The sequence below is a fragment of the Tupaia chinensis genome, unplaced genomic scaffold (assembly GCF_000334495.1).
Source record: "Tupaia chinensis unplaced genomic scaffold, TupChi_1.0 Scaffold000250_1, whole genome shotgun sequence".
NCBI lineage: Eukaryota > Metazoa > Chordata > Mammalia > Scandentia > Tupaiidae > Tupaia > Tupaia belangeri.
Genome location: NW_006159730.1, coordinates 3425969 through 3453343, shown reverse-complemented (window position 1 = coordinate 3453343; position 27375 = coordinate 3425969). Strand labels below are relative to the sequence as shown.

General features: G+C 36.0%; 1 protein-coding gene across 1 annotated transcript in view; it reads right to left on the bottom strand.

The window, feature by feature from the left end:
- CTNNA3 (catenin alpha 3) overlaps positions 1-27375 on the bottom strand; it is a 1606653-nt gene that overhangs the window by 1188847 nt on the left and 390431 nt on the right. Inside the window, exon 6 of the mRNA XM_014587961.1 lies at positions 16745-17008. Coding sequence (XP_014443447.1) covers positions 16745-17008 — 264 coding nt within the window. The remainder of the gene's footprint in view (positions 1-16744; positions 17009-27375) is intronic.

The following is a 27375-nucleotide window of genomic DNA, read 5'->3' as shown; positions in this document are numbered from 1 at the left end:
AGTTTGAGGTTTTATGTTTATATCCTTGATCCATTTTGAATTAATTATTGTAAGTGGTGAGAGATAAGGATCCAATTTCTTCCACAGGTAGATATCCTGTTCTCCTAGCACTATTTGCTGAAGAGAATTGCTTTTTAGCACTTGATTGCCTTATGTTCTTTGTCAAGAATCAGTTGGCTGTATGTTTTGAGGTTTATTGGGAGGTTCTCAATTTTGTTCCATTAGTCTGTCTGTTTTTGTGCCAATACCATACTGGTTTTTTTTTCTTTATTAGAGAGAGTTTTGCTATAGGGTACACATGCTCACCAGAGAGATAGAGAAACAGAAAGTGAGAAATCACCCCCCCAGGGGGGATAGTGTTGCTGCAATCCCTTCTCCTCCATTCTCCTCTAGAGATTTTTGGGAATGCATGCACACGTGTCTGGTGTGAGTTCTTAAGCCACCCAGTCTGGGATTGGAACCACAGTTGACTACATGGGACTCCAGCGATGTAACAATGACACCATCTGCTGGTCCCACCATGCTGTTTTAATTATTACAGCTTTGTAATATGCTTCAGGTTGGGAAGTGAGATGTCTCCTACTTTATTCCCCTTGCACAGTATTGCTTTGGTGATACAAGACCTTTTATGTTTCCAGACAAATTTTGTGATTTTTTTTCTATTTCTGTGAGGAATAATTCTGGTAGTTTGATTGGAATTGCATTAAATTTGTAGGTTAATTTGAGTAGGATTGGCACCTTGACTATATTAATTCTTCCAACCCTGGAACATGGGTTGTTTTTCCAATTTTTTGCATTATTTTAAATTTCTTTTTCTAGTGTTTCATAGTTTTCCTTGTGGAGATCTTTGATGTCTTTGGTAAGGCTTATTCCTAGATATCTTGTTGGTTTTGTGGCTATTTTAAATGGGAATTTTTTTTTTTTCAATTCTGTCTCAGTTTGTCCTATGTTGGTGTATGGCGATTTTGTATCCTGCTACTTTACTATATTCATTTATCACTTCCAGGAGTTTTTTGTGGATTCTTTTGGATTTTCTATGTATAGCATCATATCATTTGCAAATAGAGATAATTTCACTTCTTCTTTTCCCACTTGGATGTCTTTTATTTGACTCTCTTGTCTAATTGAATTGGCTAAAATTTCCAGTACTATGTTAAAAAGGAGTGGAGAAAGTGGGCAGCCTTGTGTTGTTCCAGTTTTTAGTGGAAAAGCTTTTAGCTTTTCCCTATTCAGTATGATGTTAGCTATGGGTTTTTCATAGAGGACTTTTATTGTGTTAAGGAATATCTCTTCTATGCTGATTTGCTGAGAGTCTTAATCATGAACAGATATTGTATCTTATCTACTGCTTTTTCTTCATATATTGATATGATCATATGGTTTTTATCTTTCCTTTTGCTAATGTGATGTATTACATTTATTGTTTTTCATAGGTTGAACCATCCTTGCATCCTGGAATAAAACCTACATGGTCATGGTATATATTTTTAATATGGTGTTGAATACGGATTTGCTAGTATGCTATTGAGAACTTTTGCATCCATATTCATCAGGAATATGGGCCTGAAGTTTTCTTTTTTCTTTTCCCTTCTTTCTTTCTTTTTTTTTTTTTTTTTTTGTTTGTCATGTCCTTGTCTGCTTTTGGAATTAAAATGATGGAGGCTTCAAAGAATGAATTTGGGAGCATACTTTCGTTTTGAATTTTTAGAAATAGTTTTACTAGAAATGGAGTTAGTTCTTCTTTAAAAGTTGTATTGAATTCAAAAGTAAAGGCACTGGGACCTGAGCTCTTTCTTGTTGGCAGACTATTTGTTACTGATTCAATCTCATTGTTTGTTATGGTCCATTCAGATTTTCTGTTTCTTAATTCAATCTTGGTAAGTTATACATGTCCAGAAATCTGTCCATTTCATCTAGGGTTTTTTTTTGTTTGTTGGCATATAGTCGCTCATATTATTCTCTGATGATATTTTATATTTATGTTACATCCCCTGTAATAATGCCTGTTTCCTTGTTTATTTTATTTATCTGGTTTCTTTTTCTGTTATTCTTAATCTAGCTAATCATGTGCCAATTTTGTTTATCTTCTCAAAGAACCATCTTTTGGTTTCATTTATTTTCTATATAGTTCTTTTATTCTCCATTCCATTTATTTCTGCTTGAATCTTTATTATTTCTTTTATCCTGATTTTTTTTCCAATTCCCTGAGTTGTGTCATTAGGTTGTCTATTTGCCACCTTTCTGCTTTTTTCTTGTGAGCACTAATTGTTATGAACTTCCTCTTATGACTGCTTTTGCCGTGTCCCATAGGTTATAAACGCTTGTTTGTTCATTATCATGGGTTTCTATGAAACTTTTTATTTCAGTCTTAATTACTTCTGTAGTTGTAAAGTCATTTAGGATTAGGTTGTTTAGTTTCCATGTGTTGGTGAATTTCTGAGAGCCCTTTCTGTAGTTATTTTCAAGTTTGAGTCCATCGTGGTCAGAAAAGATTCTAGGTAAAATTTCTTTATATTTGAATTTTTAATGGCTTATTTTGTGCCCTATCATGTGGTCAATCTTTGAAAATGTTCCATGTGGGGGGTAAAAGCAATGTATATTTTGTAGTATTTGGATGAAATATTCTATAGATGTTTGTCAAGTCCATTTCATGTATGGTATCATTTAGCTCTTTTATCTATTTTGTTTGTTTGTTTGTTTGTTTGTTTGTTTGTTTAGATGATCTGTCCAGAGAAGTCAGTGGGGTGTTGAGAACCTCTACAATTATTGTGTTGTAGTCTATTTCTTCCTTGATATCTAACAATCTCTCTTTGATGTTATTTAGGTGCTCCAGTGTTGGGTGCATAGATATTTAAAAGTGTTGTATCTTCTTGGTGAACAAGTCCTTTTAGTACTATATCATGTCCTTCTCTGACTCTTCTTACATCTTTCATCTTAAAGTCTATTTTGTCTAATATCAGTATCACTACTCCAGCCCTTTTTTTGGTTTCCATCTGCATGGAATATCTTTTCCAGTCCTTCGTTTTCAGTCTATGTATGTCCTTATCAATGAGGTGTGTTTCTTGTAAGCAATATATAGATGCCTACTGCTTTTGTATCCATTCAGCCAGTCTGTGTCTTTTAATGGAAGAATTTAATCCATAACATTCAATGTTGTTATTGATATTTGCAGATTTATCCTTGTCATTTTGTTAGCCATTTTCTCAGTTGTTTTTTATTCTCCTATTTCTGTTTGTCTTTCTTTAGTTATCCTGATACAACACTCTCCTCAGTACTTCCTGTAGATCTGGTTTGGTATTGGTAAATTCTTTCAGTTGTTGTTTATTTGAGAATACTTTTATTCATTCTTCCCATTTGAAGAATAATCTTGCCAGATATAGTATTCTTGGTTGAAATTGTTTTTTCTTTTAATGTTTTAAATACCTTCCTATTCCTTCCTTGATTGCACTATTTCAATTGAGAGGTCTGTCATTAGCCTAATGGGATAACCTTTAAACTTGACGTTTCTCCTTTGTCATTTTTACAATAATCGTCTTTGTCTTTAATTTTTACCAATCTGGCTATGATGTGCCAGGGAGAATCTTTTTGTGTTATTCTATTTGAGGTCCTTTTTATTTCTTGGGTCTGAATTTCTCAATGCTTCTATGTATTTGGGAAATTTTCAGATAGTATTTAATGAAAGAGGTTTTCCATGCCTTTAGCAGATTCTTTACCTTCTGGAATATACATTATATGGATATTTGGGTGTTTCATGGTGTCTAGAGTTTCCAGTATGTTGTCCTCATTTTTTGTTTGTTTTTTCTTTCTTTTTGGTCTATGTTGGAGACTTTGTCTTCAAGGTCAGAAATTAATTCTTCTGCATGGTCCAATCTGCTGTTAATGCATTCTAGGGAGGCTTTAACTTCTTGTATTGTATTCTTCATTTTCAGAAATTCATTTGATTCTTTTTTAGGGTGTCTGTTTCTTTATCAAATTCCTCTTTCTTGTCCTGAGATGATTTTCTCATTTCCTGGAACTGTCTGTTTTCTCTTGCATCTCATGAAGTTTTGTCACTATGAATATTCAGAATATTCTTCTGACATTGTTGTGTATTTCTCTGTGTCGTCCACTGTTGGTGAGGGACTACTATGCTGAACTGGGGGAGAGTTACTACCTTGTTTTCTCATGTTTCTTTGAGATCTGAACTGGTTCCTAGTCATCTGCTGCTGTATTCACTTTTTTTCTATTTATTGGAGTAGATTCTGTAGTATGAGTAGAGGAAATTTCACCTTTAGTTCCCGGTGTGTTCCTACTGGAGGGCTCTGTCTCCCAGGTCAGAGCAGTTATAGGTAACTTCAGGTGCTTAGCTCCTCTACTAAATATTCAACTCCCGATGAGGTTGCAATAAGCTAAGGAGATATATCTTAGTGAAGAGGATCAAGTCACACAGAGTGCAGACTGGTATACCAAACTGCCAAAGTTTCTTCCAAGCCCAAAGCATGGACTCACCTAAGAGGTCTTCCCAGACCAGGTTCAAGTCTCCCAGCAGGTGGATTGGGTGAGCCCAAGCCCTGGGATCAGTGGTCAATGGAGTCCAAAATTTCCAAAGTTGTTCCCAGACCCTGAGCACAGACTCATCCAAGAGGCTTGACCAGATCAGGTTCAAGTCTCCCGGCAGGTGGGTGGACAAGCCCAGGCCCCTGGAACAATGGGCGACCAAGTCCAAAAGTTCCAATGTTTCTCCCAGGCCCCAAGTGTGTGGACTTCTATAGTAAATATTTTTAAATATAAGAAGAACACTGATGATCCTCATAGGCTATTTTATTTTCCTTTATTTGTTTACTCTCAGAACATTTCTCAAAAACTTCAATTCATTTCAAACAAAGTGCTTTATCCAACAAGCTGACCATGTTAGATAGAAAGTTTGTTCCAGGTGGCACAGATAAAAGAAAACTAACAATAAGTGATCACTTTACATAGTAAATACAACCTTCCAAAGGCTTTGTAGTAATCTGATTTTTGATAGAAACTATAGCTATAAAAAGTGGGAACCACAGACATCCATAATTAAATTAAGCTAGACAATATTCTGTTCTTAGAATAATTTTAACTAAATACTTTTTAAGGAATAGTTATGAAAATAGTAAATTGAGGGACCAGCAGTTAGCATAATGGCTATGTCGCTGGACTCCCACATAGTCGACCGTGGTTTGCATCCCGGACCCGGTGGCTTAAAACTCACACCGGGCGTGTGTGCACACATGCCCAAGATCCCAAGAGGAGAACAGAGGAAAAGGGATTGCGGCATGGCCATCCCCCTGGTGGGGGGTGATTTCTTGCTTTCTGTCTCTCTGTCTCTCTCTGTCTGGTGGGTGGGCGCACACGCCCTATAGCAAAAACCTCTCCAAAAAAAAAAAAGAAAAAAAGAAAAAAGAATAGTAAATTGCTTCTTTTAGTTTTCTACCTTAAATACTCGTGTTCAGATGATTTTGCTCATAAAATTAACTTCGAATACTCAGAAGCTCATAAATATTCCTTTATGGCTGTCTTCCTCATTTCATGTCATATCTTTCTTCTCCCTACTCAGTTAATGCTTCTACTAATGGTATCATGTCACCATTTTTATAGGTGCAGGTCCATTTGATATCTAAGCTATTATGTCTTAGGTCACTTTCCGTCTCTCATCCTTTACAGACACTACAACTGCAATCCTCCCATCTTGATATCCATCCCTCACCTTTCCAATTCAACTATTCTACTTCTAGTACTTACTACCTTTGATCTGAAATATTACTAAAATGCATTCCTTTTGCCTCCACCCAAACCTGCATTTGCAAATCATGCCTGATTAATCTTCCCATAATATTTGTCCAATTTTCTTCCTCCTCTGGTCAAACATTCCTCATCAATAAATTTCATATTTTTTATATTTGTATTCAGTATGGTTTCTTAAATTTTGATTTCCAAGCCAGATTTTCTACCATTTCCTGCTGTAGATACTGTAACACTTTTAGTTTGTTGATTTTGTGGTTTAAAAGATTTTTGCTATAGGGCCTCAATCACTTCTCCTCCAGTCTTCTCTTGGTACTTTGGTTACACACACACACACACACACACACATACTCACAAACACACACACACACACACGCCCAGCATGAGTTTCAAGCCACCAGATTTGGGACCCGAACTGCAATCAACTACGTGGGAGTCCAGTGCCTTAACCATGATGCCACCTGTTGGCTTTGAAAGTAGGCATTTATTAGAAGGAAATTATAGAACAGATATTTGAGACCTGAAAGTACTTTTTTCAGATATGTACTATTAAATGTCTTAATTGCTGCTACTAAGAAAGCTGAATTTATAAGCTCTTGAACTAAACAAAATATTCTGATTTACTAATTAATCAAATTGACATGATAGTCCCAAGTAAGACTAACTTCAGTTCTGTTCTACTATTCATCCTTAATGGGATGCTCTTGTGTGAAGTTTTTCTGCCAGATAAGGACTCCCTTACTGGCAAATATTTTTATACAGTCCTTATTTACCACCTAGATTCTAAACTTTCATGCTTCTACAGGCATCAGAGTTTCCAAAATCCCTTTTAGATAACTGTGAGAAGTCATTAAACATTCTGTCAAAAGCTCTCCATACTTCAAGACCTCACTCTGCTCCCTTCCATAAAGCCTCCCATGAATGCTTCTTCCTAGATTATAAGGGCCTTGAGAATAGAGGCTAGCATGTGAATTCAACAAAGATTTATACATAGAGCATGTGCTTTGCTAGGAATTTATCCTTTAGTTATGTCCACACTTGTATATGCGGAGACCACCCCTGAAATAACACACAGGAATGGTTTAAAATGCATCTTTCTGGGAAAATGGTAATGATATACAAACAAATCTTAGAAAAAATCATTTCCTTTGGGTAAAAAGGGAAAAAGACACCCCTTGATCTGCTCCTCCCATGCTACCACCAACACCTTTTTCTTGCAGCATTTACTTAGAACACTTGAAATGTTTTTTTTTTTCCTCTGACCCTTTGAAATGTATGTAAATCTTTTTAAAAGCTACATAAGCTTTCTGACAGCTTTTCAACCCAGGAATGTCTTTCTCAAGAACCTGGAAGCCATCTCTTTGAAATGTAATCATCAAAAAAGACAGTGCATCTATCTCTAAGTTTCTGTGGAAGGGTAGAGGCCTAACTTCAGTGAATGCCTGATTCCAAATTACAAACCTATCTCCCACCATAAAGATATGAAATGTTTAATTTTCTTGTGAATAAAAGGCAATTTACAAACACAGATTGTAACCCCTTTTACCAGGTGAATTTAGAAGGAACTATGCATGCAAATGGTATTAACAGATTCTCATAAATGAGTAGTGTTTCTTTATCTTGAGAATGTTCGTCTAATGGGTTATGTCTGGTTAGCAATATAAAATGGTGAGGTTTCTTTCCATCTCTGCCATCTACTTAGCAGATTGTCTCTGATGCACATGATATTCAGGTTTAATGCATATCAATAATAAAACTGTTTTCTCTCTCTTCTACTTTTGCAAAGAGGTTTTCTTGTTTGGCAGGGCATGTTGTTTTTAATTATATTTCCCTAATATTCACCAGAGATCATTGGACCATTTAAATTTGCAAATATACTTCTGTATTAGCTTGAAAATTTTAAAAAAGCAACGAATTAAGATAAGGGAAAATTGAGAGGATAATTGTAGGAGGGGAAGAAAGGTAAGTAGAGAGGGAGGGAGAAAAAAAGCAAGCTAATGATAAAATTTTAAAAAGAGCAATAAATTAAGACTTTCTAACAGGACTCTTGGAGGCTTTGGAGGATAAGCATTGTCCACTAAGTAATTAAAGGACAGAACAATTATCTCACTCTCAAAAAAAGACCAGCTAAACAACTGACCCAAATTGAAGTAACAGTATTGAACCAGGGCTCTTAACCCTTCTTGTGTCCTGAACTCTGCTGGCTGTCTGGTAAAAACTAAAACACTTCTCCAAACAATTGAAAAACATAAACTAAAAGATACAGATTTTTTAAAAAGTTCCATTGATAGTTATAAAAATATTTTTGATTTAACATATTAACACATGAAATAACAAGATCTAACAGTAGGCCTAATAACTCCTATAACTTTGAAATAGTGACAAGCATAAATGATAATTTATATACCTGTAATATGGTATGAAAATATCTGTAATTTCTACGTGACAAAGTCAGGTGCCAGCATCATTGTGGTTTGTTAACTACATTAATAATTTAATAAAATACTAACTTTCAGATAGAATTGTGAAAAATAAAGATCCAATTTTTTTCCCCCCATCTAAGTCCACCTGAATTGTTTTGCTTATTTGTTTTTGGATTTTTTGCCAGAGGGCACATGAACTCATCAGCAAGAGATAGAGAGGAAAAATGGGAACGCACCCCTCAGGAGGGTATTGCCATACTGCATCTCTTCTCCTCCACTCTCCTTTCGGGATTTTGGGAATGCATGCACATGGTGTGTTTTTTCAAGTCACTGGTCCAGGGTTTGAATGTGAGAGCTAGCCATGTGGGATCCAGCACCTTAACCACCACGCCACCTGCTGGCCACACCCTGAATTGTGATATAGACCCTTACAGACTCCAGGTTAAGATCCCTGTGAGAGTTGGAAAGTTAGAACCAGGAGTGTATTCTGCTACTAGAGAAGCTAAGCAATGCCTACCACAAGGGACAAGAAGCAACTGTTTCAGGAAAACAGACCACTTCCCGTGGTCTAAAGGAACACCTACATTTCCCTACTTGTCTCCTTCCAGTATAATGACATGACCTAGAACTCCTGTAATAAGAACCTTACAATGATTACAAGATTACATGACTACTCAGCCTAAATGAAAAACACTCTGCAACTACTAACTGAACAATCTAGATGGAGGGGTAGTTACAATATTTATCATGCGTAAGGACCACCTGGGAAGGCTTGTTTCTTGAAAAAGATTTATGATGTCATCATCAGAGTAGGTGTACTGGGAAACAGAATCTTCACTTTCAACCCATAGTGATTCTTAGGCAAGGGTTTAATCACCAAACATTTGAAAAACATCAACAGGATGAAAGAGAGTCCCCAAGTTCAAAATAAAAGAACTAAAACTTAAAGGAAATATAATCAATATAATTAATATCTTTAAAAAGACTTACATATTTATCATAATTATTAAAAAGTCACAATAAAACCATTTGTACTGTTTGAAATTAAAACGGTATTACAAAAATTTAAATTGCACAGTGGAAGACTTGAAGAGCAGAGTGATATAGTTAACCAGCCAAGAAACGAAGTCAAAGAACTCTCCCAGAATGAAAAACACAAAGGATGTGCAAAGTTTGTGAAAAAAAAAAAAAATGACAAGTCACAAAACTCATCCAGACCAACCAACATCCCTCTTAATAGGAATTTTGAAAGAGTTAAAAAAAAAAGTGTTTTTTGTCTAAAAAGGAATCTAGAAAATATACAACAAAACCTAAACAGTAATTATCTCTGATAGTAAGAATGGAAAGCAGGTAGAGTGAATAGAGACATTAACTTTTTCCTTTACACATTTCTGTAATTGTATGATTAGTTTACAAGAATGAATTCATTTACTGTATTTCTTATAAAATTGATTACTTTAGTCATATATGGATAAAACTATTGTCAAGGATACATCAAGAAAATGCTAATAAAAAGAAAGCCAAGAATATCAATATTAATATAGACAAAACAGAATCAGAGTAGATACTATCAAATAGAATAAAGAGGAACATTTTATAATGATAAAAGATATAATTCATCAGAAAGTCACGAGTCAAAACCATTTTTGAATCTATTAATGTAGTTTATTTTGTTTTTTGTTTTTACCATAAGGTGTACATTCTCTATGGCTCGTGTGAGAGAGACAGTGAGAAGGAAAGTGAGAAATCACTTACCTTGGGGGTGATGGCAACACTGCAATCCCTTCTCCATTCTTCGCTGGGACTTTGGGCTATACATGTATACATAAACACCCACTGTGACTTTCGACCCCCTGAGTCCAGGACTCAAACCACAGTCAGCCATGTGGGAGTCCAGTGCCTTAACTACCATGCCACCTGCTGGTCCCACTATTATATTTTCTACTATCTATTTGTCCTGCTTTTTCCATGGAAGTTTTCCTCTTTTTATTTTTTTTTGAACTTTTTTTTTCTTTTTGATTGAATTTCTTATTTTATTTTCCACTGCCATCAGTTCTAGGAAAGTTTCAGGGGTTTTTTGTTTGTTTGTTTTTTGGTTAGTTTGTTTTTACTTCTCCTCTTCTGGATCTTATATTAGAATATCTGGGGGCTTGTCACACTATCCTCCATATTTTTTGACTGCATTTTTGAATTTTTTTTCTGTGTGTCTCTGTGGGGGAGTAATTTCTTCAAATATCTTTCAGATTTCTAATTTTCTAATCATCTGTCTTGCCTAACCATTGACTTCTTTCAATATTATGTTTTCATATTAAATAGTTCTGCCTGGTCAGTTCTGACAGTCTTTTGTTCCTTCAACATATTCATTATATTTTAAATGATTAAATGTATGAATAATGTATATTAAACATTCTCATTTATACCCATTAGCTTATAATTTCAGTATCTGCAGTGTTTGCAGGACTGATTCTACAATTTGTTCTCTCTACGAAGTCTCACTCATGATGACATTTTAATTTGTGTGAGAATTTGTCACCCTTAAAACTGTATGAGAAAATTTTGAAGACTGGGTGTAAAGTGTAGAAAGAATTTGAGTGTATTTCTGGCAGGTCAGTGGAGACATTGCCAGGATAGGACAAGTTTAAAACTTTGGCCAAGAATTTAGAGGCCACACAGATAACATGAATTCTGACCCAAAGACCAAATAAGGACAGACTTACGTTAGAAAAGTTCTTAGATAGTTTCTGAGGGTCTTTCTTTCTTTCTTTCTTTCTTTCTTTGATTCTTTCTTTTTTTTTTTTTTTTTTTCAGAGTCACCAGAGCCAAGGCTAAGCTATTGAAGTTTTCCCACTATCTCAAGCAAAATATGGGCTAGTAATTTTCTTTTCTTTCTTTTTTTTTTTTTTTTTGAGTTTTTTTGAGAGGTTTTTGCTATAGGAAGCATGCGCTCGCCAGACAGAGAGAGACAGAGAGACAGAAAGCGAGAAATCACTCCCCGGGGGGGGGTGGACACACCGCAATCCCTTCTCCTTCATTCTCCTCTCAGGATCTTGGGCATGCACGCACACATGCCTGGCGTGAATTTCAAGCCCCCGGGTCCAGGATGTGGACCACAGTTGACTACATGGGAGTCCAGCGACATAGCCATTACGCTAACTGCCTGTCCCTGGGCTAGTAATTTTCTCACTTATCTAAGAGGTGATTTAATTTTAAAGATTTTCTTTTTCCTCCCAGGGTCTCTTACATGACTTTCCAACTGGTGGGGTAGAGGTTTTGTCTTTTGTCCTCATTTTACAGTCTTTCAAAATTCAAACTCCAGGCTATAAATGAACAGAAATTTCTCATATCTCCCAGAACAATATTGGTGCTGGCTAGATAGTCTGGATTCATGTTCTTTTTGCATCTGACCTCAAAGAATTTTCCTAATTAATTTATCAAATTAGGTATGTACTTTAGAATGTTTTACCCATTATATTTAGTTCTTCTAGTTCACTTTCTCTAAAAATTAAATCATTTTTTTTAATTGCCAGAGGGATAATCTTGTCCCAGAGAGAGAGAGAGAGAGAGAGTGAAAACACAGAGAAGGAGATAGGGAGAAAGCACTCCTCAATGGAACATGGTAATGCCATAATCCTTTTTTCTTCCATTTCTACATCCTATCAGTATTTTGAGCATGCACACACACGCCTGGAACATTTTTCAAGCCACTAGGCCAACATTCAAACCATGGTCAGCCACATGGCATTCAGCTCCCAAAGCACAGCATTTAGTTGCTGCATTACAGGGCCAGCCCCCAAACCATTTTTCAATAAAAACCACATCACCATGCTTCTAGATGCCAGTGATGTCCCCCCATTTTTTTAGCTCCTAAATATTAATCTGATTAGTTGGGCTTCTGCTTTCTCTTTCAAGTGAAAACATAAGATTATAAGAATTACATTCCCCATAATTATTAGTCTTAATAAAAAGGAAGCATATTCTGAGAGTCACAGGAAAAATAAAGTTGGACAGTTACTGAAAGAATATATATAGATTCTCTCTCTCTTCTCTCTCCTTGTGTTATCTTATCAAAGAAAACATTCTGAACTGCATATCATTTAGATATGCTTCTGGAGTTTTCCTCCTTATAAGTCTATGGCACAGTCTATACCCCAAGAACATATACTTGCAGTTGGAGAAAAGAGAAAAAAGTAGGAGTAAGGGGGAAATGCCTAGCATTCCAATATCACAAAATAACATGCAGTATTTCTGCATTTATTCATTCATTCATTCACTGGTTTTTATTTAGTACTTAGAAAGTCCAGAGCATTGCTCTAGAAGTTGGGACTACAACAAAAAATAATGTGTGAATGATGGTATATAAATGGACATATAAAAGAAAGAAGATAAGAAAGTAAATATGACAGCTCTTTGAAAATAAGAAAACACTACACACATATCTTTTGCTATTACCATCTCTGTCACATGAGGGTCGAGATAACTCTTGTGTACCACTATTATAATAGCTGCTTTTTCTCTCCACAAAGGAGAAAATATGTCTTAATGGAGCTGGAGTTTTCAAAGCAATTTTCAGTGGCAAAGTTTCTTGCTTAATGACACTTTCAAAATTCTATTAATCTACAGTTCGACACTTCTCAACTCTCATTCAGTCACAAAGGCAGAAGAAACACCCTATAATTCACATCGGCCTCTCCAATAAATCAATTGATTTAGCCTGTACAGGGTTCTAATCAACTTCTATTTTTTCCATCAATAAATCTCAGGTTTCATACCAACAAACAGCAGTGGGCCAAAATGAAAGATTTAACAAAAGTTTCAGCATGGTAGATGTTGAGTAAGTGCTCTGATACATTTCCACACTATAAACATTTAATGAGACTTGCTACCAACAGAGTATTTACTACATCAATTTATTTCATAGTATTATATTTGCAGGAGCAAAATAGAGCAAAGGTTATTTTGGATCCTTTACCAATATAGCTTCCTGTAAATAATGTAAAATGCAACCATTTAATTTTAAAAATCATTTGAAAAGTTAAATGGTCAATAAATTCTGCATTATCTATTTCAGACAGTCTAAGCAGCTATTTGTAACTTGGATATAAAAATGTATATATAAAATTCAGGCATTTTGTACTAGTTTGTGCATTCCTATCTCTGAATGGAAATGAATTTCAAAGGTTATTGAAGATAGCATTAGATCACAGGAAAATATCTTCAAGATTCCCTTCTGCCATGATCAAAAGTTATTCTGCATTTAGAAAACCTTTCTTGAGAAAAAGACTGTTACCATACCCTGCCCTCTCCCATTGAAAGGACACATACATGTTCATGTATACACACACATTTTTCTCCTGCTCTCCAACCACCGCCATTCCTCAGATGTAGCAGTCACTTTCTTTTCTTTTAAGAGAGAGAGGAAAAAGAACACCCTGTATAAGGAATGGTAATGCCATAATCCCTTCTTCTCCATTTTTCCCTCCTTTTGGGATCTTAGACAAACACACACACACACACACACACACACACACACACACACGTGGCATGTTTCTCAAGTCACTGGGTCTGAGACGAATCATGCAGTCAGCCACATGGGATCCAACTCCCTGAACCACGAGGCCATGAGCTGGCCCTACAGAAGTCACTTTCAATTAAAGTGAGATAAGAGAAGACTTTTCGAAAGGAGGGACAATTTGGAATTCTCTATCTACTTCTGTTATCCTAAGAACATAGAATTCAGTGTCTGCAATAAATTGGACCCCTTATAGTACTGTGAAAATGTAATAAACAATCCTACCCATTTACTCTAACAAATTTTACCTCACACAGTAGACACTTTCCAAATACAGAATATTTTTACTAAAATGACCCAGAGACAAAGCCTTATTTACCAAAAACTTATTCTACTTTTTTGATTTGGTTACAGTTACAATTCATCTGATGGCCCATATAGATGAAGAATCTTGTACAAATTATATCAAATTCTAATTAAGAGCCTAAAAATTTACCTTTGAGAACCCAAAGTGGCACAGAACTTAAAAGTTTTTCTGGAATCAGAAACTAGATTGATTAGAGAAAGCTTTCTGACTGGAGCAAGTTACATAACTTATGTCTCAGTTTTATTTTCTGTAAAACTAAAATAAAAATATGTAGCTTATGAGGACTCTGTAACAACTTACAATTCATGCAAAGTGTTTTTTAAAAAATATTATGTATCTAATTTGTTGGGGACTAACTCTCTACCAAGAGAAGAAAAAAGAAACTTTCAATCTTGTTATGAAGAAAAGATACGTATCTAATACACAAGATTATTGAGATTTCATTACACAAAACAGTTAGATGATATAGTATTTTAGAGTCATGATTAAACTTCTCCCGTATTTCTACTAATACTTTCTAATATTTTCACATAGATGCTAATAATTAGGAAAATAACCTTTCCACATGGATACCAATGATTAGGAACTTAAACAATTTAGATTAGAAATAAAGATAACTGTTTAAAGATCTGTAACTAAAGGGAAAGGTTATTCTAAATTTAAAATTAATCAATTATATAATAAGTCTATCATGAAAATAATGTTAGAAACGATATCGGTATTTTGTGTATTATGTGTATACTATTTAAGTTATCAGTAAAACTTTAATACTTTTCATTGAATTTATTTCTTTGTTATGAAAGAATCTGCCTCAAAATAGTCTAATTAATATCAATGATATCTCAATTATAGTAAGAACTATTATTTATTGAGTACTTACTATGTGGCGGGCAGTGCTCTAAGCATTTGTACATATATTATCAATTCATTGACTCTGACAACAACATTATGAAATAGGAACTATTATTCCCTCCCCATTTTATGGTCAAGAAAACTGAGAGTTATGTGAATAACTTTCCCAAGATCCCACAGGCAGTAAGAACCACAACGGGGAAGGAGCCTAAGCATTAGGGCTCCAATACCTTAACGTTAAGTGCTAATTACATTGCCTTTCATTAAGCAACTACCTATCTAACTGAGGTAGTTAATGATCTTTGGCATCAAAGTTGAATGTCTGATAAATATGTCAACCCAGTATGTTCAAAATTGAGTTTCTGATCTTCCTCTCCAAATCAGCTTCACTCACAGTCTTCCTCATCATGATTGATGAAAATTTCATCCATCCAGTTGCTCAAACCAAAAAAAGCCAATTGTGTAATTATCTATGGTAGACACAGAAATGTGCTGCCCATATCCCTCTTACAAATAGAACTTGCCATCCAGCTGTCAGTGAGGCCATCAGCTATCCTCAGGGTCTACATCAGCTACATAGGACCATCCTTCCACCACTAGAGGTCATATCCATTCCAGAGCAGGTGACTTGTATTCAGTGACTAAAAGAGGCATAAAAGCCTGCCCATTTCTGCCCAAAAAAGTATACCCCAAAGGGCAATGCTCTCTCCAAAGCTTCCTGATGACTGGCCCAGACTTTGTGCATCTGGCTCCCAGGTAGACTTCTTCCTCTGCCCAGTTCAGCTTCCTGCCTTTTCCATTCCTAGATGTCAATTCCTAGTTACTCCTTATATGTCAACTCCATTCTGTGTATGATTCTGGAGGACCCAGCCAGCAACATCAACCATCGCTCTTTCCTTCCTCTCACGTCAAACATTTATTCTGTCAAAAATACAGTTGACTCGGCTTACAAAATTTACCCTTGATGTCCACTGACACTATCTTGTTCCAAACTAAAATGAGCAGTGGAATGAGATAATACATGTGAAGCTTAAGGATGGAACCTGGGTTACTACAAGAGCCTCATGCCTGGTTTTCCAGCTTCTCTTCCTTGTTCCCCTTCAGATTATACATCATCTGCAACTGATGGTAGTCCTTTTAAGACACAAGCTTCATTGTATCACACTTCTGCTTAAAACCTGACTTTAGATTCCCATTTAATTCAGAGGAAAACCCTGAGTCCTTAAGTGCCTAATGGCCCTCCATAACCTGGTCCAATTGGCTCTCTAACATTAGTTTCAACTACTCATTCCCTCACTCTCTCCACCCAGGGGTTTTAGCTTCTGTGCTATCCTTTGAAGAGGGGACATGCCTTCAAGACTTTGCTCTGGATCTCCAGCTGCCGATTTCCTAACTTCCTAGAAGCATTGGTAACATCTCACCTTCTCAATGTAACATACTATACAATTTAGTTATTTACAATATTTATTGGTTTTGTTATTTGCCCATATGCTTTTGCTAGAATAGTATCCCTTATTAAGGGCAATGATCAGAGATGTATCCCAAGAATCTAGAACAATCTCAGTAATAACTAGTCACAGAGTAGAGTTGATTTATGTAAAATAAAATCATCATTTCAATCTACTTAACGATTCCAACACAAATTCATTGACTTCTTTGGCTGAGGTATAAAGGTCAGAAGTCTACTGATGAAATATTTTCCTGCTAATCAATTATTGGAAAACAAAAGAAGATGCTAGAAACTGATTGGGCAATTAAATTACAAAACATGGATCTGAAAACCTATTTATGTTTATTTCTTAAGCGATTTATTAAATTCTATTTGCCTTTCTCTCAACTTACCTCCAGCTCATCAAGGGCACTTCCCAGGGTTGCTGCCTCAGGTTCCGGTGGGGCCGGCATATTCTGGATGCCTTGGGAAGCATTTGAAATTACATTGAGGGCATTCTGAATTTCTTCACAGATGGTGTCCTTGCTGGCTTTGAGGGAAGCAACATCAGAATGCTCCAAGCAAGCTGAACAAATGGAATGCAAGAGCGGGGAGTTCTCCTTCAATGAAGCTCGGGCCCCTGCAATTTCATCCCTTTGGTTTGGAGATTTTAAGTCCTAAGAAGGGAAATAAAAAGAGTGGAATCATTATAATAGGTTATGGGGCAAAGACTTAAATAAACAAGTTTCATTTTTTTGTCAATATACATGAAAATATAAGATAATCATCTATAAGTTAAAATTAAGGACATGAATTATTTCTACATTCCTTCAGGTTCTGTTAAAAGAACTGCAACAAAGGGCCAGCCAGTGATGTGATGGTTAAAGCTGCTGGATCCCACAAGATCAAATGTGTGGTTCAAGTCCTGGACCAGGCAAATTAAAGACACATTGGGCATGCGCGCATGCACAGAATTCTGAGAGAAGAATGAAGGAGAAGGGATTGCTGTATGATCATCCCTCCAGAGGAACTTCCTCTCTTTTTTTCTCTCTCTCTCTCTTTCTCTCTCTCTCTCCAGTCTGTCTCCCTCTCTCATTCTCTCTTTGTCTCTCCCCAGTGATTGTATGCACCCTCTAACAAAAATTTAAAAAATATTTCTATGACAAGAAAGAGGAGACAGTTCACAATGAAAGGTCACAAGGTACAGAAGTGTAAAGGTGTAGCTCTTACATTTGTAAGTTGCATTCTTATAAGTTTCTAAAATACTCTGGCATTTACATTATAAAAAAGTTTAAATTACAAATACCTTTTCCCATTGGTACTGATAATTCATTTAACTTTTTCATTAAAACCAAACCAAGTGAGTTAAGAATACTAAATTAGGGGGACCAGCAGTTAGCATAATAGCTATGTCACTGGACTCCCACGTAGTCGACAGCGGTTCTAGTTCCGGACCCGGTGACTTAAACTCACGCTGGGCACGTGTGTGTGCGTGCCCAAGATCCTGAGAGGAGAATGGAGGAGAAGGGATTGTGGCATGGTCATCCCCCCTGGGGGATGATTTCCTGCTTTCTGTCTCTCTGTCTGTCTGGCAAGCACACATGCCCCATAGCAAAAACCTCTCCAAAAAAAAAAAGAATACTAAATTAGAGACCAGCAGTTGGCATAATGGCTATGTCAGCTGGACTCCCATGTACTTGACTGCAGTTGGAGTTCCAGACCTGGTGTGTGCCCAAGATCCTGAGAGGAGAATGGAGGAGAAGGGATTGCGGTGTGGCCATCCCCCCTGGGGGGGGGGTGATTTCTCGCTTTCTATCTCTCTGTCTCTCTCTGTCTTTCTGGCAAGTGCATGCGCCCTATAGCAAAAACCTCTCAAAAAACGAATACTAAATTAAACCTCTCACCATTCAGCTATTTTTCTTTTCCTTTTAAAAAATGCTAATTAATTCTGGATTATCCTTTCTCTGATATTTATTCAACTGATAGTTATCAAGCACTTAGCATATGCTAGCCCTCGTGCTAGACTACCCATGTACAGAATGTGAACAATTCTATAAGGAACTTGTTATTCTGAAGCTTTTGTTCTGATTTGGAGAAGAGGGGAGCCTACAGACAAGCAATAAACGACATAAGCAAAACATGAGACAATTTTCCAATAATGATAAACATAATAAAGGAAACACAAGTAAAATGTCACAGAAATTGACTTGAGATGAGAAAGCTACTTTCACTTGAGAGGTCAGAGAGAGTACTTCTGTGGAGATCACAATCTGCAATCAATCTAAATGAAGATCATTACAGTGTGAAGAGAGGGAAAAGAACGTCTTGTCTAAATGATAGTTGATCAAACCTAGTTCAAGGTATAGTGGGGGGAAAAAACTGACAAGCACCACCTTAACCAACAAATGAAAGATAACATCATCAGTGATGTCACATGGATATCACATCATGTATTCCTTGATTTAGAAGGACAAGAAGAGCACGTACTTAGGTTGTATATTCTCTCCAGAAACCTGTAACTCCACACTAATCATGAGAAAAACAACAAACAAAACTAGATGTGGGATCATCCTACATGATTCTTAAGCACTATTTCCCAAGATCATTAAGATCATGAAAAACAAGGATATTGGTAAACTGTCACAGATCACAGGAGACTGGGGAGACATGACAGCTAAATGCAATGTGATACCCTGATTGGATCCTGGAAAAGAAGAAGATATTCATGGAAAACTGGTTAAATCTAAATAAAGTTTATTAATAGTTAATAGTAATGCATCAATATTCACTTATTTGTTGTAGCAAATGATCAGATATTAAAAGTGGAGGAAACAGAGAAAGGTAGATGAGATCTCTTTGCACTACCTTTATAACTTTTCTGTAAATCTAAAATTATTCCAAATAAAAAGTTGATTTTTAAAAAGCTATTTTAAGGGAAATTTACAATAGCTTATGCACTTCGAATACAATATCTCATACAGTCTTCATAAAAACTCATGATAGATTTGATTCAGAGATTAAGTTTCTAAATCAAGCGGCAGAGATAGATGGTGGCATTTCTTGTAATCCAAGTCAGTGGGATTCCCAATTCCTGATCCTAAGAACAATGTTGTATTCTGAGCATGCATAGGAAGGATTTCTTTTATTTGCTGTACAAGGATGAGGACTTGTATCTCTATTATCTCTATTATCACTATATTTTATAAAGTACTTCTATATAGAAACGTATTGATCATCAAAACACTCTTGGAAGGAATGAGGCTAGATTATTAGCTCTATTTTAACTATAAACAGGTATTTAGTGTAAGGCGATTAAGAGATCAACAAAAATTTTAAATCTAAACCTAACTCTTCTGATTGCAAACCCCATGCTCTTACTTATTTTTCTTTTTTTTTTCTTTTTACAAGGTTCTGCTACATGCGATAATGTTGCCTGAGGTTAATAAATGGCTTGCGATACTATATATTTTTAGTTCCTTCTCTTCTGAAAATAAAGGCTGTCTGCTACTTCAAGCAAGCTCTGAAGAGATTAACTTCTTTATAAGATGTAGGGAGGACAGTTAGAAGTAGCTGTCAACTCACTGTTTCTACACATTAATTACCCAAGAAATGATCCTGTGGTTTTCTTGGCTTGCTGTGATTTCCCTTCTGTATTTCTGGTCTGGGTTCTAGTTTCAGCTCAGTCATTAACACTACGAGCTGGGTTAGATCATCTTCTCTTTCCATATCTATTTTCCCATATGTAAACAGAGGGATAATGATACTTCTGCCAATCTTCTCACAAGATTGAGTATATAGCACATCAGAAATGGAACATATGTGAAAAACAATAAAGAATTATAGGAGTATGAAACTATTTTATTCTTTAAACCTAGCAAACTAAGTATATGTTATTTTGTTCTGTGACTCCCCACAGAAAAATTCCCAAATCCCCTGTAATTTTCTAGCACTTATGTATATTGATTATAGTGTGACATAGAAAAAATAGTTTAGAAAACATGCATATCTCCTCAGAAGAGTAATGATAAAAAAGTATAAAAATCCAAGAAGGGATAAAGAAAATTTTCTTTATATTGCAGTATAATCAGAACTTATTACATAATTCTCTCAATTCACTCTAAAGAGAACTACATATTATTTTATTTAGAATGGCAAGGTCAATATTCAGATAGTTCTGTTAAAAATTACCTATTGCTCCAATGATAATTATTTGTATCTAATTGAAGAGTGTGGTAACTTTAATGCTGTAGAGACTTAAAATTCTTAAAATTCAAATATATTTTGACTTTTGAGCTTCAACTTTCTCATTTGTGCCCAAGGCAATTACAGAATCCTTAATGAGCACGGCTATCCCAAATAGCAAGCCCACGAAGCCTGCCAGAAAGGACTGGCTCCCCCGCCAGCCATAACAAAAATAATATATTATGGGAGAGGGTAGGAGAAAGAAGGGCAGGTAAGAAAGGTGAAGTAAGGGAAATTGAGAAGTCAGGACTATTTCTCCCAAAGCGTATCAAACATGGTTAATTACTACAGTAAGTAAGCACATAGAGAAAAGGGAACCAAGGACTTTCATCCTCCTCTACAGAACGTTGTTGTGGTATCTGTGATTGCTTTATTTTAAGTGGTGGTAGTATGGGTTCAAAGTTTTGTATGTTGTCCATTTATCCTATAATTTTAAATTAGGTCAAAATAGTAATCAAATGGTAGGACCAAATAGGAATTTGTCTGGATGAAGAAATATAAAGAATTCAGCTCCTCAAGGATTAATATTTATTTAATACCTTTAAGAAATGCTCCAGCAAAAAAAGCTCACATGAGACTTTCAAGTTAAGGAGACATTAAATCTTCTAACTGATGAAGAAACACACAGATGGAATTTAAAAAGAAGACCTTACACGTCTGTGCAAGTGGGTAGAGAAGTAACATATGAATTTTAACCCTGGCAAGAGAACAAAATATATTTTGGGATTTTAAAGATCATAAAGCATAAAAATGGAGCACTCTAAGCTATCAATTAATTGAACCAGTCATTGTATAAGTATTGCTGAGTCTCTACTGTACATCAGGCAATGTGCTAAATGTCAGGAATGCAAATATAAAGAACGCATAGGACAAAAAGTAAGACAAATAAACAAATGTATATGGAACTAATTCACAACATGGAGAAAAGTCCCTCAGCTTGAATGGCTTAGAGAAAATTTAACAGAGGAGGTAAATAATTTTAACCAGCTTTACTGAAGTATAATGACAAATAAAAATTGAACACATTCAAGGTACACAACATGTTTTGAAATGATTACCACAATCAAACCCATCACCACATAGTCACCCTCTGTGTGTGGGAAGAGGGGGGTGAGGACACTTAAGATTACATTCTGAGCAAATTTCAAGTCGAAGACAAAGTATTAACTATTGTCACCATGTACGTTATATCCCCAGAAAGCATTCATCTTGTAACTGAAACTTTGTACCCTTTGATCAACATTCCTCCATATCCTCCATGCCCCAGCTCTTGACAATCACCATGAAAGTCTCTACTTCTCTGAGCTCAATGCTTTAACATTACATATAAATGACATCATATAGGATTTGTCTTTCTGTTCATACTTAATTTAACTTAGCATGGTGCCCTGCAAGTTCATCCAAGTTGTTGTAAATGGCAAGATTTCAGGGTTTTACACACTGAGTAGAAGTTATCCCGTGAAACATGCAGAACAAAACAAGCAAAGAAAGCAACATATACAAAGGCCTGAAGCATGAAAATGCAAGGAGCACATAGCCTATTGCAGGTGATATTACAAATACAGTGAACCTGAGCAGGACTGGTGAGGAAGCCAGCTGGAAAGGTAGACAGGAAACAGGAGATAATTCACATGCCATGCTAAGAATTCCAAGAGCAACAAGCTCAGATGTATATTTTCAAAGATTGCTCTAGCAATAGCCTTTTGAGTAGATAAGAGAATAAAAAGTAAGGAAGACCAACTAATAATCCAGGTCTCAGCAAGAGACAGAGTACCTGAACAGTGAACACTTGCTAGGCTATAGAAGGATGCATCCAGGGAATATTTAAGAGGTAAAAATGGTAAGACCTAGGGACTAGCAGTCAGCAGAATGATTATGTCGCTGGACTCCCATGTAGACGACCACAGTTCGAGTCCCAGACCCGGAGGCTTGAACTCATGCTGGGTGCGTGCGCATGCGTGCCCAAGATCCTGAGAGGAGAATGGAGGAGAAAGGATTGCTATGTGGCCATCCCCACTGGGAGGTGATTTCTCTTTTTCCATCTCTCTGTCTCTCTCCGTCTTTCTTGCAAGAGTATGTACTCTATAGCAAAAACTTCCAAAAAAAAAAAAAAAGATAAGAGTTTGTAAAATCTGCATGAGAGGGGGAAGGAAAGGGTACTTAGAAGCATCCAAAAAATTGTTTCAGCAATTGTGTACACAATGATGCATTCACTATAGTAAGCATACAGAAAATAATAATGTGGAAGAGCAAGATGAAGCATGTTTTGTCATCTGCCAAATGTATTACAAGATGCCAGTCAAAGTTCCAAATGAAATGACACTGTATTAGATCTAGAAATCATAGGAGGGTCTAGACTAGAAGTATGGATATGTGAATCACCAGCTCATAGTTGAGAGCTAAGCCATGTATGTGAAAGGTCAGGGTCTTCACACAGGATGAATGTCACAATAAGGAAGAGAACAAGGGAGTCATCATAAATTGTTCCTTGAAGGTGTCAACTCAGAAATGTTAAATGCTAGCCCCAGAGATCAAATATATATTTAAGTTATCAAGGAAGGTATTAAGGCCAGCCAGTGAAATGGTGCTTAAAGTGGCTGGATCCCGCCTGGCTGACTGTGTGTTTCAATCCCAGACAGAGTGTCTTGGAAAATATGTCAGGAACATGTGTATGTTCCCAAATCCTGAGAGAAGAATGGAAGAGAAAGGATTATGGCATGACCATCCCCCTTCTGTTCTCTCTCTCTCTCTCTCTCTCTCTCTCACACACACACACACATACACACACACACACACACACACACACACACACCTTATGGCAAAATTACCAAAAAATAAAAAGGCATCAAAAAATACTAAACTTGGAACCAGCAGATGGCATAATGGTTACAACACTGGACTCACAGTTGACTGCAGTTTGAGACCTGTGACTTAAAACTCATGCTGGGTGGGTGTGTGCCAAAGATCCCATGAGGAGAATGGAGGAGAAAGAATTTCAGTGTGGCCATGCCACCTGGGCCACGCCACAGAAAGTGTGATTTCTCATTTTCTGTCTCTCTGGCAAGTGCACATGCACTATAGCAAAAAATCTAAAAACAACCAAAAAACCAAAAACTAAACTCTTAAAAAATTAAGAAAGAAAAGCATACACCATGAAGTTTAGAACCTGAATTACTGTAAATAATCATGGTCATCACACATTATGAAAAGACAACTAAAGAAGATCTAAAAAAAATTTTTTAAGCTGTTAGAAAAGAAAGGATGACATCTTTGTCAGGGAAACTTAAAAATATAAGACCAATTCATCTTGAAAAAGTGAAATTTACACTGGAAGTTACACATTAAAAAAAATCTAGAAATTATGAATGAACTTGATAACTTGGTAATGTAGTGCTTTACTAAATCTAGAAACACTAGATTAGAGAAGTGGCCTTTAGATTTGAGTAAAATAAAGTTTATCTGTTCATATTGCTGTCTCTTACTTTATTATAATTTCATTGAATGCAATCACTATAACTTATTTATTTTGTATCTCATTATCTACTAGTATATGGCACAGCTAATACATTTTTTTTGAGAAATGAAAAGACAGATGAATAAGGAATGTCAGAGAAAGTTAATAAGCTCAAAAGGGGATAGAAATTTCAGATATAATTACTCTAAGACATAAGATTTATGGAAAATACACTTTAATCCAGAGAGTTGGACAAATTTATGCATGAAAATACACAGAATGCTAAAGAATAAAATTAAACAATAACCCTTTCCATTAAATGTCAGTGAAGTCATTGTTCCAACTTTTTTTTTTTTTTTTGGAGAGGTTTTTGCTATAGGGCGCGTGTGCTTGCCAGACAGACAGAGAGAGACATAGAGACAGAAAGCGAGAAATCACCCCCCAGGGGGGATGGTCACGCTGCAATCCCTTCTCCTCCATTCTCCTGTCGGGATCTTGGGCATGTGCGCACACGGGCCCAGCGTGAGTTTTAAGCCACCGGGTCCAGGACACGAACCACGGTCGACTACGTGGGAGTCCAGCGACACAGCCATTACGCTAACTGCTGGTTCCTTTTTTTTTTTTTTTTTGTTCCAACTACTTTTGAAAACTGATAGTGTATATTGAAACTGATCATATGCATATCCCATTACTTAACTAATTCCACTTCTAGGAGAGGACACACATATATGGAAATGCACTCATGTTTATCAAAAGACACACATGAAAATATTCACAACAGCACTGTTCATAAACGAACAACTCTAAGAAATAAAAGTGAACAAAATGCAGCTATGTGCAATATGAAATAATGACTGAAAAACACTAGACAGACAAAAAAGTTCATATTGTTTGATTCCAGGTACATAAAGTTCAAACTAGGGCAAAACTAACCTATAGTGTTAGAAATCAGAATTGTGGTTATTCTTGAGAAGTGTATTAGAGACCAGAACGGGACAGGAATCTTTTAGATCTTCTGTTTCTCATTTTGGGTGCTGGTAACAGAAAGAGAGAGAGACAGAAAGCGAGAGATGTGTTTAATTTGAAGAAATTCACTGCACTACACATTTTTTAACTGCGTGTTTTTTTTTTCATTTTTAGAATTTACATAAAATTTTTAAAAAATGTTACTAAAGCCAAGCAAATAAACATGGTGTGTGCATTCTCTTGGCAAAGGATGTTGGTATATACTAGCTATGGATCTGCCTGATTTCACATTTCTTATGGGATTAAGAAAAGAATAAGAAAATTAGAGGCTGGCAGGTGGCATGGTGGTTAAGGGTGCTGGACTCCCACAAGGTCAACTGCGGTTCGGTCCCGGACCTGGTGGCTTGCTTTATCACCTCTCTCTCTCTCTCTCTGTGTCTCTCTTTCTCTCTCTCTCTCTCTCTCTCTCTCTCCCTCCCTCCCTCGCAGTCTCCTTCTCTGGTCAAATTTAAATTAATAAGTAAAAAGTTAAATAAATAATTCTTTAAAAAACTTTTTAAAAAAATAAGAAAATTAAATATGTAGTCCATCTACAAGTATTTTCTACCTACCTTGAGGGCTGTATATGATAAAATGAAAAATGAATAAATATTTTTAAAATAAAAATAAGAAAAGAAGCTTTCCATAACCTGGCTATTGGAAAGAGCAAAGCTAAAGAATTTTCAAAGCAATTGGTTCCAGATGTCCTGCATTTCAGAAAAAACATAAATAATAAATTAAAAAGCGTCCTTATTAAGCTACATCCCTGCCCCTGTCCGTGTGGAATAGCTTAGTAGACAATGCTCAACAAGGCAGAACGACACGCAAATTATCAAGTTTCTCTTCCAGGTGTGAAAATGCAGTTTCTGAAGCTAACCGAATCACCCTGGTAGAGAGGAAAAGAGAACTTACAAAGAGCAGTTTTATCTTATTAAAATTAAGAAGATATGCAACAGAAAAGCCCATGTATACTTTACTATTTGGATTCTATTTTTGTTTGGCTTCTATTCCCAGCCTTCTTCCTGCCAAGATGCTACATGCTAACTGCTTCACTGGTCACTCTGCAGCTTCATGTTCTATCAGGGAAAAAATAGTGCAAATGCCTGCTAATCTAAATGTTTTTCTCTAGCATAAATTAGGAAATGAAATACTTAGCTTTAGCCAAGGGATATAAGATGGTAAAATAAAAGCAGACTACAGATGAAATAAAGTCTCGAGAAAAAGTATTGAAAAAAATGCAAGATTTTACAACCAAAATATCATCAAGCAGCAGAGAGAGGCCTTTACTGCTTTTCTACCCTTATTTCTCATTTTCCATTTTATATCAATAGGAGAAATTCAATAAAAGAGAAAATAAAAGTTCTTCAAATTCAAATAGGAGGCAGAGAAACCATATAATAATAGCATTATGATATCCCCCAAAGTGTGCATTCTAGGTCATTAAAGCATATCTTGGTATGTGAAATACAGCAAGGTGAATACTAATAATTCCAAAGAAACCTCATATAAAAACATTACTTAATTCTCATGCAGCCTACTGTGTCAGTCAAAAATGTATACTACTGTGTCAGTCAGAAATGCACTGTTACACATCTGAAGCATACAACATATATTACATTTATCATTTGCCTAGAATTTATATATAAAAAATAAATACTATCTGAAGTCATCTGCCAATTGATTAAAAAGTAAAAGGAATAAACAGAAAAATAATGAGCTACATTAACAAGATCCAGTTTTTATAGGTCATGCTTCCCTTCCATTTGTGCACAAAACATGCACAAATGGAAGGGAATGACCCAAGATTTAAATATTCCTGTCACAAAACCTTTGTTCTACAGTATGGGTCAATTAACAACTATAAGAGTTTGGTTGAATTTTTAACACCTAAACATCGACAGATAACATTATCTTTACAATTCCTTTGTCTGTATGACTCACTTGTGAGAAATAGACCACCTCTTTTCTATACAGTCTGGGGCATTTCACATAGCACATAGCATCACTTAGTCCAAATAGGATCCAAGCCAGAGATGTTGACAACTTCCTAGTTAATAATCCCTCACATTTGTGGAGTGGCTTTTTCTGTTCAACGTATTTTCATTCTTTCACAGAAAGTCCTGTGAGGAGACATAAGGTATTATTATTCCTAATTGTCAAAAGAGAAAATGGATGTTTGTTCAAAGGTACACACGGATTAATAAAAAGTGTTGGTGGTGATGGTTTGGAAGAAAGTCAGTGTCTACTGAGAGTGTGTTTAGTGCTTGCTGCACTCACTCTCTGATTGCTTTCTCATTTAATGGCCCAGCTATGTATCCAAGATTGGGTCCTGTCTTGACACTC